The following is a 17,707-nucleotide window of genomic DNA, read 5'->3' as shown; positions in this document are numbered from 1 at the left end:
AAGAGAGGAGAAAAGGAACTTTGTGTGTACTTTATTCAACTTGTTAAGGATCTCCAAGGCTTGAGAAAGAGCTTGCCTCCTGCTGAAGTCTCAGGGACAATAGACTTCAACCACCAGCTCCCTAAGAGTTCTTTGGAAGTGCCTGCAGTTGTGTTGAGCTTTCTGAGGGACTGCGTGTCGCAAGGAGCTGGAAGCGCAACTCACGAAGAAGAAGCGTGTCGCCGCCGCTGTCGTCGCATCACTGAAGAAGGGTGTCACCGCTGTAGCTATCGCATCGCAGAAGCGTCTCGCATTACCGGAGAAGTGTTGCAGCCGCTGTCGTCGCATCACTGAAGAAGGGTGTCGCTGCTGCAGCTGTCGCATCACATCGAACTGTCTCGCATCATCGGAGAATCATGTCGCAGGGCCTGTTGCTGCTCAGAAGAATCGTTGTCGCCGCACGGTCATCGGGCGTGCACGCATCGTGTCGCATCAAGAAGAAGACGCTATCTTTGTTTCATTGCACCGGATCTTTATTGCATCACGGCGTTGCGGGCCGCATTTGCCACAGACGTTACAACAAACAAATGATGGACGGAATGCTGACAATGCAGACATTCTCCCCCAGTCAAGAGATCTGGGTTAAATCCATCGTTCTTTTGCCCACTACGCCACCCCAGTTCCGACATGGCCATATGCAAATCAGTCTTGACCCTGTGCCTCATGGGAACAGTCCAGCCCGAACTGCCAAGCCATGTATTCCCTGGACCGGAATCAAGCATCCTAGGACCGGTTTCTGGCTATCAGCCGTCATCAGCCAGGATAGCTTGACTCCAGTGGCGTAGTGAGCACGGGTCCCACGTCTGGGAATACCCATCCCACTTAGGGTGAAAAGCGTTACAACAAACAAATGATGGACGGAATGCTGACAATGCAGACATTCTCCGCCAGTCAAGAGATCTGGGTTAAATCCATCGTTCTTTTGCCCACTACGCCACCCCAGTTCAGACATGGCCATATGCAAATCAGTCTTGACCCTGTGCCTCATGGGAACAGTCCAGCCCGAACTGCCAAGCCATGTCTTCCCTGGACCGGAATCAAGCATCCTAGGACCGGTTTCTGGCTATCAGCCGTCATCAGCCAGGATAGCTTGACTCCAGTGGCGTAGTGAGCACGGGTCCCACGTCTGGGAATACCCATCCCACTTAGGGCGAAAAGCGTTACAATAAACAAATGATGGACGGAATGCTGACAATGCAGACATTCTCCCCCAGTCAAGAGATCTGGGTTAAATCCATTGTTCTTTTGCCCACTACGCCACCCCAGTTCAGACATGGCCATATGCAAATCCGTCTTGACCCTGGCATTTGCCACTGAAGCGCAGTAAGAAACCGACAACACTTTCGTTTTATAGTGTTACGCATCCAAAGGTACATTGAACTCCGTGTTGCATTTTAACATCTAAAGAGAACTAAGCTAATTCTACCATTTTAAGTACAGTATTGTGGATTTTTGTCATTTGTGGTCTTGTGATAAGTCTATATAAAGAATACTTATTTTTAATGTACAACTTGTGTGGTGTCCATCTGCAGTGTTGTCACTGGGTTACTGTATGTGTTCACAAATGCTTTACACACTGCCTCTGAGATAAGCCTGTCTGCTCATGCCAGGCTACCAAGGGGGTGAGCAGGGGTTATTTTAGGAATATACCCCATTACCCTGACTAGAAGCAAGGGTCTGGCAACTAGAGACCCCCAAATCGAACGGGTACTGCTGAAGCAAAATTCTCCGGATCCAGTCTGACGCTTGGGGGTAATTATAAGTTAAGGAATCAATAACTATTATGTCTGTTACAGATATATTTTTACCGAAGGTAAGTAACTTGTTCAACAGAGTAAGAGAAAACAAGTACAGTGAAGGTTTTAGAAAATGCACAATTATTGGCAATTAAGGGTAAACACCCATTACAACGAAATTATTACGACTACCATTACCCCGCATTCCATCACAACACAACTACCATTACTCCGCAATGCCATTACAATGCATATGCATTTACCACGCATGGTTTTACAATCAATTTTGTTGTAAAGGCATGAATGGTAAATTCATATGCATTTTACATGTAAGTATAGGTTTTTGGTTTTGGGGTGTAGGGGTATATGTTTTGAGGTGTGAAGGTTAATTTTAGGGTTCAGGGTTCGTTTGGGTTTTGGGGTGCCCAGGGTGATTTTAGGGTTTGGGGTGCAGGGGTTATTTTAGGGTTTAGGGTACATTTGTGCTTTTGGGGTGCCCAGGCTAATTTTAGGGTTCAGGGTTTGAATGGGATTTGGGGTGCCCAGAGTAATTTTAGGGTTTGGTGTGGGTTTTGGGTTGCCCAGAGTAATTTTAACATATAGTGAGTTTTCGGGTGCTGGGGTATTTTTAGGGTTCAGGGTGGGTTTGGGTTGTGGGGTGCGAATGGTAATTTTAAGGTTCAGGTTTTGTTTGGGTTTTGGGGTATTTTTAGGGTTTATGGTGGGTTTGGGTTTTGGGGTGCCCATGGTCATTTTAGAATTTAAGGTGGGTTTGGTTTTTGTGGTGCACAGGGTAATTTTAGGGTTTAGGGTGGGTTTGAGTTTTGGGGTGCAGGGGTAATTTTAGGGTTCATGGTGGGTTTGGGCTGCAGGGGTCATTTTAGGGTTCAAGGTGGTTTTGGGGTGGCAAGGGTTATTTAGGGGTTTACGGGAATGGGTATTGGGGTGGTAAGGGTAATCTTAGAATTTTGGGGGTGTATAGTTATTGGGATACAAATAGTCATTTTGGGGTTTTAGGGGGTATTTAAAAATATTTATATATATGTGTGCGTGTGTATAGATATAATATAAATTCCCTGAAAGAACCATAGGTTTGACGTTATAGTTAGAAATTAGCATTTAAAAAACCTTAGAAATTCACTGAAAAACCCATAGTTTTCAGGGACGTTATAGTTAGTTGGACATTTCACTCATACAAAACCAGAGAAATTCGGCTGTTATAGTGAGTTGAGCTAGCTAGAACTCGTGCCCCCGCAACTCACTGCTAATGACGTCACATATTACATCACTCATGACATGGTCAGTGATATCACTGATGACATCTAAAATGACATCATCCAGTGACTGAGGGGCATCTGTATCAAGTTCCGTTTTTGCAATTCTCAACTAGCGATTTTTAGGGAATCTCTATTTGAGAATTGCAAAACGGGATGTAATAAAAAATTCGCAAATGTTTTGCGATTCCTTGGCATTTCTTAATTGCGATTAGCAAATTGCTAATCGCAATTAAGGAAAACCTTCCCATTAATTCCTATGGGCTAGGAGGCCCATAGGAATGAATGGGAAGACGATCTCATTTTGCGATTCGCAATTTGAGAATCGCAAAATGAGTATGCAATTTCAAGGGTGCTAGGGTGTCAAAAGGACACCCTGTTGCACCCCTGAAATATGCCTAAGGGATGATACATCCCAAAAGGCCTTTTCCCGTTCGCAAACGGGCCGATTCTGAGAATCGGCCCGTTTGCGAACGGGAAAAGGGTTTGATACATATGCCCCTGAGTGTTTCTAAAGAGTTTAAATAGGTTTTATATGAATCACATATAAGTGAGTGATTAACATGTCTTACTAATACATGGGTGACTGACTTATCTGTATGAATGTCTGTATCAGTCTGCAGTTGGTGTGTAAGTGGCTGCTTGGGTTGGTGAGTTGTTTGAGTATATATATATGGGTTTTTGATTTGTTGTCTGACTACGTAAATGGGTGTCGCAGAGTCTCCGTGGGTGGTGTGTGTGTGACTCCCTGTATGGATGTGTGAGATTAACTTTGTGTATGGGTTCAAGAGTGAATCTGTGAGGGGATATATGGGTCCGTGAATGTGTGTATACCTATGTTTATGAATGAACAGATGTCTCAGTTGTACGTGTGTGAGTAACTACTTATGTGAAAGGTAGTATATGTGAGTGTTAGAGTATATAAATGATTATATGTGAGAGTGAGTGATTGTGAGAGTAGCTGTATGGATTAGTGTGTGCTTGTGTCAGTGATTGAAGAGGAGAGTAAGTATGTGTTAGTATCCGTATGAATAAGTGAGGTGGTGTGTGTATAACTGTGTAGGAGATTAAATGGCTACCCTTAGAGAGAAAGATGATACCCCGATGATAACACTCAGAGGTAACCGGTGCTTTAAGCAAAATAGCACCAGCAAAGGCACCAGGGTTAGACAAGATACCCGGGGGTTTGTTCCGTAGTAAACCTACCATCTGTGCACCATATCTCTGGTTCTTATTTAACACCGTCCTGCAAGGCATGGCAATTCCCGCTAGTTTGGCAGGGGCTGAAATCATAGCAGTTTACAAAAAGGAATCTCCGTTGCTACCCACAAATTACAGGCCCATAAGCCTTATTGATATTAACCCAAAAATCTTTGCACAAGTGCTGTTGTGTCGCCTACAGAGCTGGATGGAGGAGCATAAAGTTCTTAGCCCGTTTCAAGCAGTTTTCAGAGAAAAAATGTCCACATTCGATTAGATTTTCAGGCTACAATTATTACACTGGAAGTCTGTGTGTATGGAGGATGGCAGCCTCTATCTAATATTTGTGGTCCTGAAATCTGCATTCGATTTGGTGTCCAGAGACCAGTTGTGGGCAACCCTGCTAGCGATGGGGTCTGGTGTATTTGTGCCAAATCCTGAGACAGCTACATGAAGGAAACTATGCGGAAATAAGGTTTGGCAAACATGGAGAACTCACCGCACCCATCCCTGTAGGCAGAGGTGTCCAACCGGGTTGTGTCCTTTTGTCTCTTCATAAATGGGCAAGTTGATTTTCTAAACACAGAGAAGGATTTAGACGTACCTAAGTTGGCAACACTTAAAATCCTGGCCATGATATTGCCAATGATACCTTGTTATTATCAAAATCTCCTATGGGTATACAGAAGGTTCTTAATAAATGTGATGACTTCTGTAAGGAAAGGGGGCTTCAGATTAACCTACAAAAAACAAAATTTATGGTGTTTAACTCCGGCAAAAGTACCCGACCAAACTCATGTCTGGACGGCAGCCCCTTAGATAGGGTCTCATTCTTTGAGTATCTCGGCATCACGATCACAGAAAAAATAGACTGGGGGGGTACAAATAAAAAAAAATAGTTTGAAGTTAGCACAGACTACGGGGGGGCCTGACCAAGGTATTTCGAAATTCTAGCCATAAACCTGTGGGCCCAGTTTTAGAAATATATAAGGTACAAGGCAGAGGTGCTGCTTTATATGGGGCAGAAATATGGGGACACTGTCGTCCTGACAGTCTTATACAAGTAGAAAACACCTTTGTCAGGCATCTATTTGGCCTCCCCCGCAGCTCCCCTCTCATACCGCTACGACTAGACTTGGGGGTCAGGTCAATCGCGGAAGAAGTTGCACTCAGACCTCTTTTATTCTGGCGACGTTTGTGGGTTACTCCAGAACTGGCAGAGTACAGGGAAGAACTAAGAGAGGTGTTGAGCAGGGCGGGGAGATTACCATGGCTTACCCTTATCTGGAACACGCTTTTGACCATGGGACGGGGTAATTTGTGCTATAGTCCGGGATTAACATGCCCCACAGTGTCAAGGAAGAAGCTAAAGGACTGCTACTGGGAGTACAAATTGGCCCAACTACAGGGGAACCATTCAATAGGCAAGCTTACTGTAGCTTTTTTGGAAATCAAAGAGCAGTACAGGCTAGAGTTTGTACTGGACGACATCAAGCCGGTCACCGCCAGGAAGCTCTATTTTCAATTCAGGCACGGGGTACTGCCACTGCGTGCTTTCACAAACAAATGGGCGGGCCGACAAACCTTGGGTTGCCCAGCCTGTAACAATGCAGCATAATCAGAATACCACATGTTTTTTTTCTGCTCTGGGTATAAAAATCGAGAAAACGATGGTTGATCCAGATATGCAGAAATTTGGGAACCAGGCAATGCTCAGAGGCTTTTAGGATACTGAAATAGAACGCTAGCCTCCCTATAGCATTCTCAGTAGCAGGCTTTTTATTCTCCATGTGGTGTACCCGTAGAGTATTCTTGAAGTTGACTCCCACTGATAACGGTTAAACTCAGGTACACTTTTTTAACTGAAGATATTTTATATGAATTTTATGAGCTTTTTATAACCATTTTAATGATGTATGTTTATCTTGTTGTACAGTGTACCAGTGTGTAGGGCTATCAAGAAGTGGAACTGTGGTCCAAGATAATGTTTACAGCCTCTATATTGATTGACATAAGCCCTTTACAAAAAATATATATATATATTTTTTCACTGAAAAAAACATAGGTTTCAGGGGCGTTCTAGTTAGTTGGACTTTTCACTCGTACAAAACCAGTGAAATTACCCCGTTATAGTTAGTTAAGCTAACTATAACTCGCGCGCCCACAATGCACTGCTGATGACGTCACATATCACATCACTCATGACATCATCCAGGGAATGTGTGTTTTTCTGAAAATTAAATATGTTTTATATATGTAGATCTCAAGGTCGATGGAAGAATAAATGGGTATATAAGTGTCTAAATGGATGATTTTTATTTTGAATAATTGATTTTATAACTGACTGATTAAGTGTATCTTAGTGAATACATGGGTTAGTGAATAATGTTTAAATATGTACATATCTGTACCAGTCTCTCACTTTGTGTATAAGTGGCTGCATGGGTTGGTGAGTAGCTACATGAGTGTCTATATAGGTTATTAGTTGGTTTTTTGAGTATCAGTATGAGTGACTCACTGTTTGTACGTGTTAAAGACAGCAGCTGTGCAAGACTGTATGGTGGATGAGTGTGTGTATGGGTGTGTTAGTGAGTGAATGACTGTCTCAATATCGTCTTTATGAGTAACTACATGTGTTTTAAACTAGTATATGTGAGTATTGGTGTATATAAGTGAGTATATGTGAGTGAGAGAATGGAAGAGTTCCTGTATAAATTAGTATGTGTTTCTATAAGTCATTGCTTTTGAGAGTAAGTATGTGTAAGTTTCTGTAGAAGTAAGTGTGGTGGTGTGTGTATAACTGTATATGCAAGTAAATGGATGTTTGATACTTTGTTTGCATGTGTGACTATGTGTGTAAGCAACTCTATGGATGAGTATCGGTGTGTAACAAGATGTATAGGTGTATGAGTACATATGATGAGTGACTACATGTATGAGTGACTGTATAGGACTGTTGGTGGATGTGTCTGTAGATCTTGGAATTACTGAATAGGTGTGTTGTAAGTGGTATTGGTAGGTCCATTGTTTTGAAAATGTTAAATTCTATTTTTAAGTGTGTATCAACGTTTATATTAGGGTGAGAGGAGGTCTGCCACTCTATCACAAGGATGATGTCATCAGTGATGTCACTGACCATGTCATGAGTGGCGTAATATGTGACGTCATCAGCAGTGCATTGCGGGCGCGCAAGTTATAGTTAGCTGAACTAACTATAACGGGGTAATTGCACTGGTTTTGTACGAGTGAAATGTCCAACTAACTAGAACGCCCCTGAAACCTATGGTTTTTTTCAGTGAATGTCAAAAGTTTTTTAAATGCTAGTTTCTAACTATGCCTACAGAGGTAGGACATGTGAAGAAAGAAGAAGAAAGGCACAAAAAGAAACAAAAGAAATACAGAAAGAAGCAACAGAAGTCCTCAAAGACGAAGAAAAGTGCAGCAAGAAGCAAGACATGTGCAGAAAAAACCAATAGAGGAGCAGAAAGAGGCCTTGTTACAAAATCATCCTGTGACCACAACTTTTTCAGACGGATACTGGTGTTAACTGACTCTGCCTAACCAGGCCTAGAGCCAGTGGTATGCTAAATGACACTTAGAATACAGTGAAAACACCTACATACACTAGGGAACACTATGCGTTGGGGGTACCCATGTGATGAGCATGACCTCCTCTGTAAGCCCCTAGTACATAATAGGGCAGGGGGATTAAAACTACCTCTTAAAACGTGCCACGGGTGCGTTTGCACACTGGTGAAGGGGGGGGGGGGGGGCTGAGGTGATATGTGTGCAAACACACCCTGTGAGCGTTTTAAGTTGGGGGATAAAGTCCCCTTGAATCCTGCGGGTACCTGTGGTCCAATTAGCCCACTAGGTACTTCCAGTAAGCGCCACGGTGCGGCGTTGCAGAATGGTGTAAAAAGGGTCACGGCCTGGACCACCTCTCTGCAACGCAGCGCAGTGGCGCTTACTGGAGGCACCCGGTGGGCTAGTTGGCTCCCAGGGGCCCTCAGGATTGAAGGGGAATTATTTCCCCAACTTAAAACGCGCCACAGGGCGTGTTTGCACACGTCACCTCAGGCCCCATCCCCTCCCTTTCCCACTGTGTAAATATGCCCTGTGGCCGTTTTAAGTTGGGAGATTAAGTCCCCTTGAATCCTGAGAGTCCCTAGGGTCACACTAGCCCACTAGGTACCTCCTGTAAGCGCCGCTGCAGAGAGATGTAAAAAGGGGCACAGCCTGGACCACCTCTCTGCAATGCAGCGCAGTGGCGCTTACTGGAAGCAGCTGGTGGGCTAGTTGGCCCCCAGGGTCCCTCAGGATTGAAGGGGAATTATTTCCCCAACTTAAAACACACCACAGGGCTTGTTTGCACACGTCACCTCAAGCCCCGTCCCCTCCCTTCACCACTGTGTAAACGCGCCCTGTGGCCGTTTTAAGTTGGGAGATTAAGTCCCCTTGAATTCTGAGGGTCCCTAGGGTCAAACTAGCCTACTAGGTACCTCCAGTAAGCCCCACAGAGCTGCGTTGCAGAGAGGTGTAAAAAGGGGCGTGGCCTCTGAACACCTCTCTGCGGTGCAGCTCCCTGGCGCATACTGGAGGTACCTGGTGGGCTATTTGACCCTCAGGGACCCTCAGTATTGAAGGGGAATTAATTCCCCAACTTACAACTCACCAGGGGGCGCGTTTGCACAATGGTGAAGGAAGGGGGCAGGGCCTGAGATGACATGTCTGCAAACACGCCCTGTGGCGTGTTTTAAGTTGGGGAATTAATTCCTCTTCAATCCTGAGGGTCCCGAGGGGCCAACTAGCCCACCAGGTACCTCCAGTATGCACCAGAGAGCTGCGTTGCTGAGAGGTGTTCTGAGGCCGCGCCCCTTTTTACAGCACTCTGCAATGCAGCTCCGTGGAGCTTACTGGAGGTACCTGGTGGACTAGTTGGCCCCCAGGGACCCTCATGTTTGTATGTGCAGCAGCGCATCATGCGCGCTTCCGCTTTAATAATGCCTGCTGCTTACTTTAAATACACTCGTGGGACGCCAGCTTCAAAGCCAGTGGTTGTTTTGCGCTCCCCCAGCCGGCTTTGGCAATGGCGGCCGCGTGTTTAGTTTGGTATTGCGCTTTCACTTTATTTCGTTTTAAAGTTAAGGATAGTTATTTGCATAGCTGACAATAGTAAAATAAAATGTTTTGTGGTGTTGCAGCATTGCACGTCCATGCATACGAATAATGATAACGCACTTACTGTGAAATACTATATATATACATACATACATTTAAGGGCTAGTGGTGGGAGGTTGAAAATCGAGTTAGGCCTCGCTTGAGTGATGTGAGTTATTTATTTATTTGAATTACGTAAGGAAGAGCGTGCCCCTGATGTGATTTGGAAGACATTTATTTCCATGGAAGACTTCATAGTAGTCAAAAGAGTTAGAACTTTGAGGGAACACATTGGAGGGCAAGACAGGGCTTCTCGCGGTGAGAGGATGATGGTTAGCTGATCTCATGGAATGAATGGGGTGTTCAAAGCCACTACCTGTTGAGCGAGGTAGAAGGGAATTACTCTGAATGGCTTCGTAGGGTAGGCTTGAAAGACTTGTAATTCACCCAATGTGTGGCTGATGGCTCACGACTTTGTGTGGGTTTCCGGGGTCGGGGGGGGGGGGGGGGGGGGGAGGGTCAGCCCTTGTGTGCTGTATGCCATGCCAGAGTGGTCACCACAGTAAACAAATACTTTATTATTTCATACAGTAGTTCTGTGAATTGTCAGAGCTTGTTTAGAAACAACCTTTGTTAAGCTTTAAGTTGTTAGTTTGTGGTCAGTTGGCTGACTGTGGTGAAAATTCTACTTGAACAGTTATAAATGGTTATACTTGAACAGTTATGAAGTGGTTGAAAATGGATCCATTTGCATCCTATCAGTTGTTTATTGTGTATTATTATACATATGGTAAATACAAAATGTATAAAATAAAGAATGTATGTAATTAAGAAGGGAATTTGTACTGGTTAAACAAAAATACTAGTTTAAATCAATATAGACTGATAGATCCCAATTCTAAGATGTAGCTGCAGTGAACTTAGATGTTCTCCATTTTGTTTCCAGCCTATTCCAAAATCCAGCTGAAGAATGTTCATTCCTCTTGGGTTTTTGTCACCTTTTAAACCTTTTTTTTTTTGCCGTTAATGACTGCATTGCCTAATGCTTCTAACCAGGTCCAGTGAAACTATTTGTAATTAATAGAAGTGTTGTGAGGCAGTTCAGTTCAATAACCGCTGATCACGTGCCTGTAATTGTTTTTTCAGGGCAGATTTTGTACATTGCTTCATGAGTAGGTTTCTAAGGGTTGGTGCAGTTGGGCAGAGATCATAACAATTTGTATGGGAACCCCTCGTGTTCTCAATATATTGTAAGTTCTTGCTTTGTTTGCTGTTTTTACTTGTATACTGTGATTTTCTTTGTATGTGCTTTTTTAACTGCGAATTTACTAAACAGCGCTCGGTATACAAGTTTGTCAAAGTTTGCTCTTCACAAACAAACAAGCATTTACAGTGGAATAGGTCTCGCATTTGCGAGACTTTGAGCTACTGGCATTGAAAATGAACAACCTTTTATCTGTTGGTTTTGAAAACGGATAAATAAAAGTAATTGGCACTTACAATGCCAATAGCTTAAAATTTCGCAAATGCGAGACCTATTGCATTGCAAATGCTTATTAAAAGCGCCAAGGTTTGGGCACAGTCTGCTATGAATTCTACACTGGAGTGCTCTTCCTTTCCTTGTGGCGTCATCAGTCTGGGTAAGCCCCAAAATAAAGGGCAGATGAGGTCAAGGATGGTGCCGAAAATGCATCCTGATGTGACCATTTTATTGGTCACAGTGGGGGCAGGCAGGGGGCCTCATCACTAAATAAGGTGTAAATCCCACTGTAGCAGCAGGGCCACCAAAGGAAGCCGTTTTTGCTGCTGATTGATTGTTTCTACAGTGGAACACTTCTCCTACAGTGTTTTGGGGCAGGCGCCTGGCCCCAGATACAGAGGGGAAGGGGGAGGAGGTTGTGGCGACTACAGAGGCCTTCCTCAATGTGCATCACACAGGGCTGGACGATCACGCAATACTTTTTACATTTTGACCATTCCTGCCGTCTCTGGGATGCATTTTTAAAATAAAGAAGTAGGAGAACGGACATTGTTAAATTCAAAAAGTAGGGGCATGCCGTGCCCTTCCGATCTCGCCCACTTCTACCACTGGATGGTGGTGTATACTTCCATTGCTATTAGTGTTACTCTGCCAGCTTTTGTAGTCCATAACTGTCTATGTTCTAGGAGGCTTGCCTGTATTTTCAGCTGACTTTAGTGTTCTTGTTGACTAGAGGCCTCAAGAGAGAGCCCACAATGCTTCATGTACTGTATTGTAATTGCATTTATATAGCGCTTACTACCCCTGACGAAGCATCAAAGTGCTTTTTCAGCGAGTAGCACGCTACTCCAGAACCCATAAAGGATTAGTGGTGAATTAGTATAGTGAAAATATGACAGTAATTTGAGTGGTGGATATGTTAGTCAGTTATTTGGATTGAGAAGGATAGTAGAGGGATAGAAGAAGGAAAAAGGTTTGCATTTATAAAGCACTTGCTACCAATGTTCCCTCAAATTTTTTTCATCTGTGTGCCGGAGTGTAAGGTCTCTGTGTGCTGCAACCAAGGCTATGTGCACCAGTAACCAGACTGCACGTGTGGGTGCAGCTCCAAATATCACTCCAAACGTTTGCTTAAAAGAGTGAAAAGACGGTGCATTTCCACATACATAGTGCCACGTGAACAGTCTTAGGGCAGGTTTGAAACTGTCCCACATAGCAATTTGAGACCTTGGCAGCTATGTTGCTGCATTTCTTTTTCTAAGAGCTGGGCTGCGTGGTGATTGAGTGCATTTGTTAAAGTTTTCATGTTAATTGCAACTCATGACGGGCGATGTGATTAACATGAAAACTTTAACAAATGCTCTCTTTGAGCATGAAAAATAAAATGATAATAACTTAGTTATTATCATTTTATTTTTTGCAGGTTCGGGGCTGGGTCAGGGTAGGGCCGCATCAGGCGTTAGACTAACACATTTTTATGCTGGTGTCCGCATCACTGCATTAAAATGCATTAGTCCCGAATTCTAGCTCCCCTCCGACAATACTGCAATTGAGGTGCACTGCCAATGAGGCAGCACCAGCACACAAAAAATGTCTAACATATATGAGCATGCAACTGCGCCTTCAAATTTAAAATGCTATGTGTCGGAGATAAAATATTCATGAACAGCAATGAGCAGGCAGGCCAGAGTTTATTAGATCAATTAGCCATGCCCCAACCAGCCGTCCTGTGAGTCTACTCTGGGCGTACTAGCCATCACATGGGTGAACCCTGGGGCCGGTCTTGCCTGCTGTTTTCCCACAATTGCACCAATCTATTGGCGACCAGAAGCACACACATGCTTTGAAGATTGGACACACTGGCGGGCAGTAGCTTTGTATTTCCTTGCCACACCCGCCTGAAGAGAAGTCACATTACCTGAGCCTCTTGTGCAGGATGTTATAGTTTTACAGGCTGCTGGGCCCATTCCCTCCTAAGCCCCCTCATTAGGCTGGACAGAGATTGTTGACACAACAGTCAACTTCTCAGCCTCTGTCGTGCCCTCTGGACATGTGTACTTTCAGAAAACTGAGGCACAGTATTGGTCTTGTCACTTGATCCCAGGACTTAATTGTCGTCAGAGCGGCTCACAAGTGTTTAAGTGCAACCGGCAGAGGTAGGAGGCGTTTTTAAAAACAATCTTACAATCCATATTTTCAGACATTCTGTTTCTATGATCTGTGTTTAGAGCAATAATCGCTTATATACTTCAAAACTCTTTGTTTTGGAAATAATCTGCTTTATCACACTTTTCGAATCATCGTCGTTTAACTAGTGTTACTGTCAATGAACCTCGCTTTACTTCCCCCCCCAAAAGACAAATTTCTTTCTTGTAAAATGGACTTTGTGATATTCAGATTGTTACCCAACCCTTACCTCAGCTGCCACCTTCTCTCCAGAGATTGGGCGCCACAGTCTTACTGCCTTGTCACACGGTAGCTGCTGCTCAGGGCACATTATTTCAGGGGTCAAGAATTAGGTTTTTAGGGAAAGGGAATGGTAATTCCAAGTGAACGTGATTCAGGACCCCAAGAGTAAAAAGTAGAGCTTTCGTTAGAATAATCTGCATGCTGAACAGAGAAGGGAATTAAACATCTTTCAGCAATAGAATGAAAACACAGCTCTGCCGGGGTTTTCTCTCCTCACTGGCAAACAAACTATGTCCATCGAATTTCCTTTCTTTTCCTACTCCAAGCACATACATTTTGATTTGTAGTGACACTGTCCAATCATGTTGATTTACCTCATGCACTCTAGCTCAGCCATTCTAGTAGCAAGACGATCATTAACCCTCAAAGTAGTCTACTTGCTTCATAAAAGCAAAACACACAAGATGATGGACGGAATGTTGCACATTGGCAAAACATTCACCCCCAGTCACAGATCTGGGTTTAATCCATCGTTATTTTGCTCACAACGCCACCCCAGTTCAGACATGGCCATATGCAAATCAGTCTTGACCCTGTGCCTCATGGGAACAGTCCAGCCCGAACTGCCAAGCCATGTCTTCCCTGGACCGGAATCAAGCATCCTAGGACAGGTTTCGGGGTTTCACCCCTCTTCAGCCAGGATAGCTTGACTCCAGTGGCGTAGTGAGGTCGGGACTCTTTTTGCATTTGCTTCATAAAAAGCCCAACACATGACAGTTGTAGTCATACAGTTTGACTGTTCTACTCAGTGTTCAGCTGCTTCACCTTAGCCCACTTTAATTCAGGGACTTCTTAGAGTTTTTGTTGCTCAATGGGGTGTAATTTCTAATATGTATATGTTCCCCACATCTTTTTTGCTTGATTTTTGTTGGGAGAAAGTGTCAATCATGGTCGATGAAACACCACTCATAATTACAGAGTAATTATGAAAATGTCACGAATAGCAATCTGAAACCTTGGCAGGATTGAATCACCCTGCAGCCCAGCTTTATTCAGAAAAGAAAATGCAGCAAATCTACAAACATTGAGTGTACTTTCAGAATCACCTGAAAGCACACACCATGTTTGTAGACTTGCTGCATTTTTTTTCCTAATAGAGAGCAGCTGTGGGTGATTGTGTGCTTTTGTTAAAGTTTTCATGTTAATTACGATACCCGTCATGAGCTGCAATGAACATGAAAGCTTTAAGAAAGGTACACTATCACCCCGTAGGCCAGCTCTATTAAAAAAAGAACATGCACATGTCTACAAACACGGCGTGTGCTTTTAGGATCACCTGAAAGCACACTCTGTGTTTGTTGACTTGATGCATTTGTTTTGTTACTAAAGCACGTCTCCGGGGTAGATTGTGTGCTTTTGTGAAAGTATTCATGTTAATCGCACTTTGTGACGGGTGCTTTAATTAACATGAATGCTTCAACAAAAGCACACAATGTGCCCCTCAGCCCCACTCTAGAAACAAAAGAAATGAAGCAAGTGCTCCCTCCTTGATCCCACAGGCTGCCTCTTCCTCTCGGGGGATGTGTACGCGCGCCACACACACATGGCACTGCGCGCTCAGGGGCACAGATGTGCGTGCATGTGCACCTTAAAGGGAACAGTGCTTGCTACCCTTGATGGTGTGTTGCAGCTTTTTTTGGCGATTAGCACGCTACTTCAGAACCCATAAAGGATTAGTGGTGAACTGTTATAGTTAAAATATGAAAGTAATTTGAGTGGCGGATATGTTAGTCAGCTGTTTGGATTGAGAAGGATAGCGAAGGGGTTGAATAAGTAAAAAGGTTTGCATTTATATAGAGCTTGCTACCTCTGATGGGGTGTTGACGTGCTTTTTCGGCAAGTAGCATGCTACTCTGGAACCCATAAAGTATTAGTGGTGAATTAGTATTGTGAAATACGAAATTAATTTGAGTGGTGGAAATTTTAGTCTGTGTTTTAGATTGAAAAGGATAGTGGAGGTATAGAAGAGAAGAATTTATAATTGTTTTTTTTGGCGCGCATAGCAGTAGGAGGAGGCTTGGGATGAGTAAATGGGAGGTGGAGGGGGAAGAGTCAGAGGGAGGGTTTAAAAAAGGCTTGTTTTTGGGCGATCGGAATAGTAAAAAAAATATGAGATGATGCAGGGCAGGGTGGAGTAGGGAAGAGACTCGAAAGGGTTATTTTGGTGATCATAGTAGTGGTATGGGGTTTGGTACGAATGAGAGTGGAGGTAATTGATATATTGATAGAGGTATAGGGTGAGAAATAGGCTAGTGCATTAGAAAGAGTAGTAGAAAGGTTTGAGATGAGTCAGAGAGTTGAGCTAGAGGATATATTGAGAGCGGTATTGGGTGGAAAATAGGGTAGTGCATTGGATAGGCTGAATTAGAAGAAAAGTAATAAATAAGTAAAAGTAATAAATATGTTTACACAAAGTATTTTTGGTACATGATCTTTAATAATTTTGGTAATTATTTCTTTACACAGGTATTTGTATATGTGAAAAGAAAGTCATCCATTGTTGATACAACTACCTGTGATCCACACTACAACTTGGCTCGAAGCAGCCGTCCATTTGAGAGACGTGGGTACTTTCTGAGCACTTTGCAAGATGTTGAGAATTTTTGGTTTGATTTACAGTGCGTTTGCCTCAACACTCCCCTAGGTATGTTTATAATTTATATAATTCTTATGCATTATTTTCTTGAGCACCATAAACAGTCTTTTTTTTCACAAATTTCTGACTTATGGACCTAGCACTTGCAGTTTAAATAGATGTTGGTTGTTATGGTAGGCTACACATTCATTAAAGTAATGTTGCCATCTTCAGTGAATTAGAAAACAGAATGCTGAAATTGAAGTTGGATTCCCAGTAGTGCACACTCATAAAAGAGGACTGCCAAATGAGAGAAGGAAGCCTATTTAAAGGTGAGAAAGTTTTTGTTGGTAAGGTGGATCACGCCTTTGAAAAAACTGAAACACTCACTGGACTTTGCTCGTTGTTGCTAGCACTTAAACACGTTTTCATTGGTTGCAGGTGAAGAAACTACAACTATGCAAGTTTCAGCTGCTATTGTGTCCAATTTGAAGTCTTTGACAGAACTCTTGCAGTTCACAATAGTGAACGACTCAACCGTTACTACTATAGCAAATGTAATTTGATAAGTAAATTTAATGTATAGATTTGAAGTCAAAAGCACTTTGAAGTGGCTGAATGGTAATGTTCAGCACTTTATTGAACACCCAAAATAATATCACAAGACACATTGCACTTTAAGTAGATTTCTAATGAAGTAAATATTATTCTGCAGGAATATCATCATGAGGACACCGTGCACAGAGAGCTAATTAAATTGACTTTTTCATCATAAAATACTTGAAATGTATTCAACTCAATTATCTACACCATACTTACCTCACTCCTCAGCATCAGTGGAGGGCCAACTGGAGCCCTTATACAAAATGAACCGCTGCAATACACATACTGGGAACTTTTACCATAGGGTCTGGGCTGTCCCATTAAAACTACCTATTGGCAAAGGATATTCCTTCTTCTGTCTCAGGTCCTGGATAGAACAATCGACCTCTCACCGCAGGTGGCCTTGCTGGGTGTTTTAGAAGATGGGGGGGGATGCTGTTTACAGCTCCTAGTTGGGATAAGGACGGTGCTTGCTAAGAGACCTCGCAAAACATGGAAACTCTGCAAAGCCCCTCTCCATGACCAAATGGAGTACTGGACTGGACTGGTATGCAAAGCTGGGAGGAACCAGTGTATGTGCACGAATATGGGGGAAATGGTGGGGGTCACTATGGACTGTGGTAGCTGATCAGTTCTGTATTTGCTGTATAGCACGTGGAAACTTGTTTTGAAGAGGTGAATTAGTATAGTGAAATATGAAATTAGTTTGAGTGTTGGACATGTTAGTTTGTTATGTGGATTTAATAGGATAGTAGAGGTATAGAAGGAAAACATTTTAAAAAAAAAATTTGTTTGTTTTTGTTTTGGAGCGCATAGCAGTAGGAGGAGGCTTGGGTGAGTACATGGGAGGTGGAGGGTGATGAGTAAAAGGACAGTTTTCCTATGGTCTGTTAAAAAAAAAATTGGTTTACAAAACAACACTTGGAATATAGCATGTTTGTGCTGAATAAGCGCATCATCAGTTTCCCTCTTCATATAGGGCCTTGACCTAGAACTTGTTACCACAGTGTGAAACATACTACGGGAGCCTGTTCAATTAACCACTAACCTCACAAAACTCAATTGCATCTCCCACTGTTTTGTTATAGCCCTGTGCATTGACCCTCTCTAAATGTTTAAGGGCCAGAAATGGTGGTTGCTACCACAAGTTCCCTATGTGATCCATAGAAGT

At 43.2% G+C, this 17,707-nt stretch overlaps 1 protein-coding gene across 2 annotated transcripts in view; it reads left to right on the top strand.

Moving 5' to 3' along the window:
- The window catches only part of GTF3C1 (general transcription factor IIIC subunit 1), a 1,956,011-nt gene that overhangs the window by 763,233 nt on the left and 1,175,071 nt on the right, over positions 1–17,707 (top strand). For both annotated transcript variants that reach the window (XM_085632176.1, XM_085632175.1), the window contains exon 19: positions 15,825–16,002. In XM_085632176.1, coding sequence (XP_085488302.1) covers positions 15,825–16,002 — 178 coding nt within the window. The remainder of the gene's footprint in view (positions 1–15,824; positions 16,003–17,707) is intronic.

This window comes from Triturus cristatus, chromosome 10, assembly GCF_964204655.1.
Source record: "Triturus cristatus chromosome 10, aTriCri1.1, whole genome shotgun sequence".
Taxonomy (NCBI): domain Eukaryota; kingdom Metazoa; phylum Chordata; class Amphibia; order Caudata; family Salamandridae; genus Triturus; species Triturus cristatus.
This window is presented reverse-complemented; position numbering and strand designations above follow the sequence as displayed.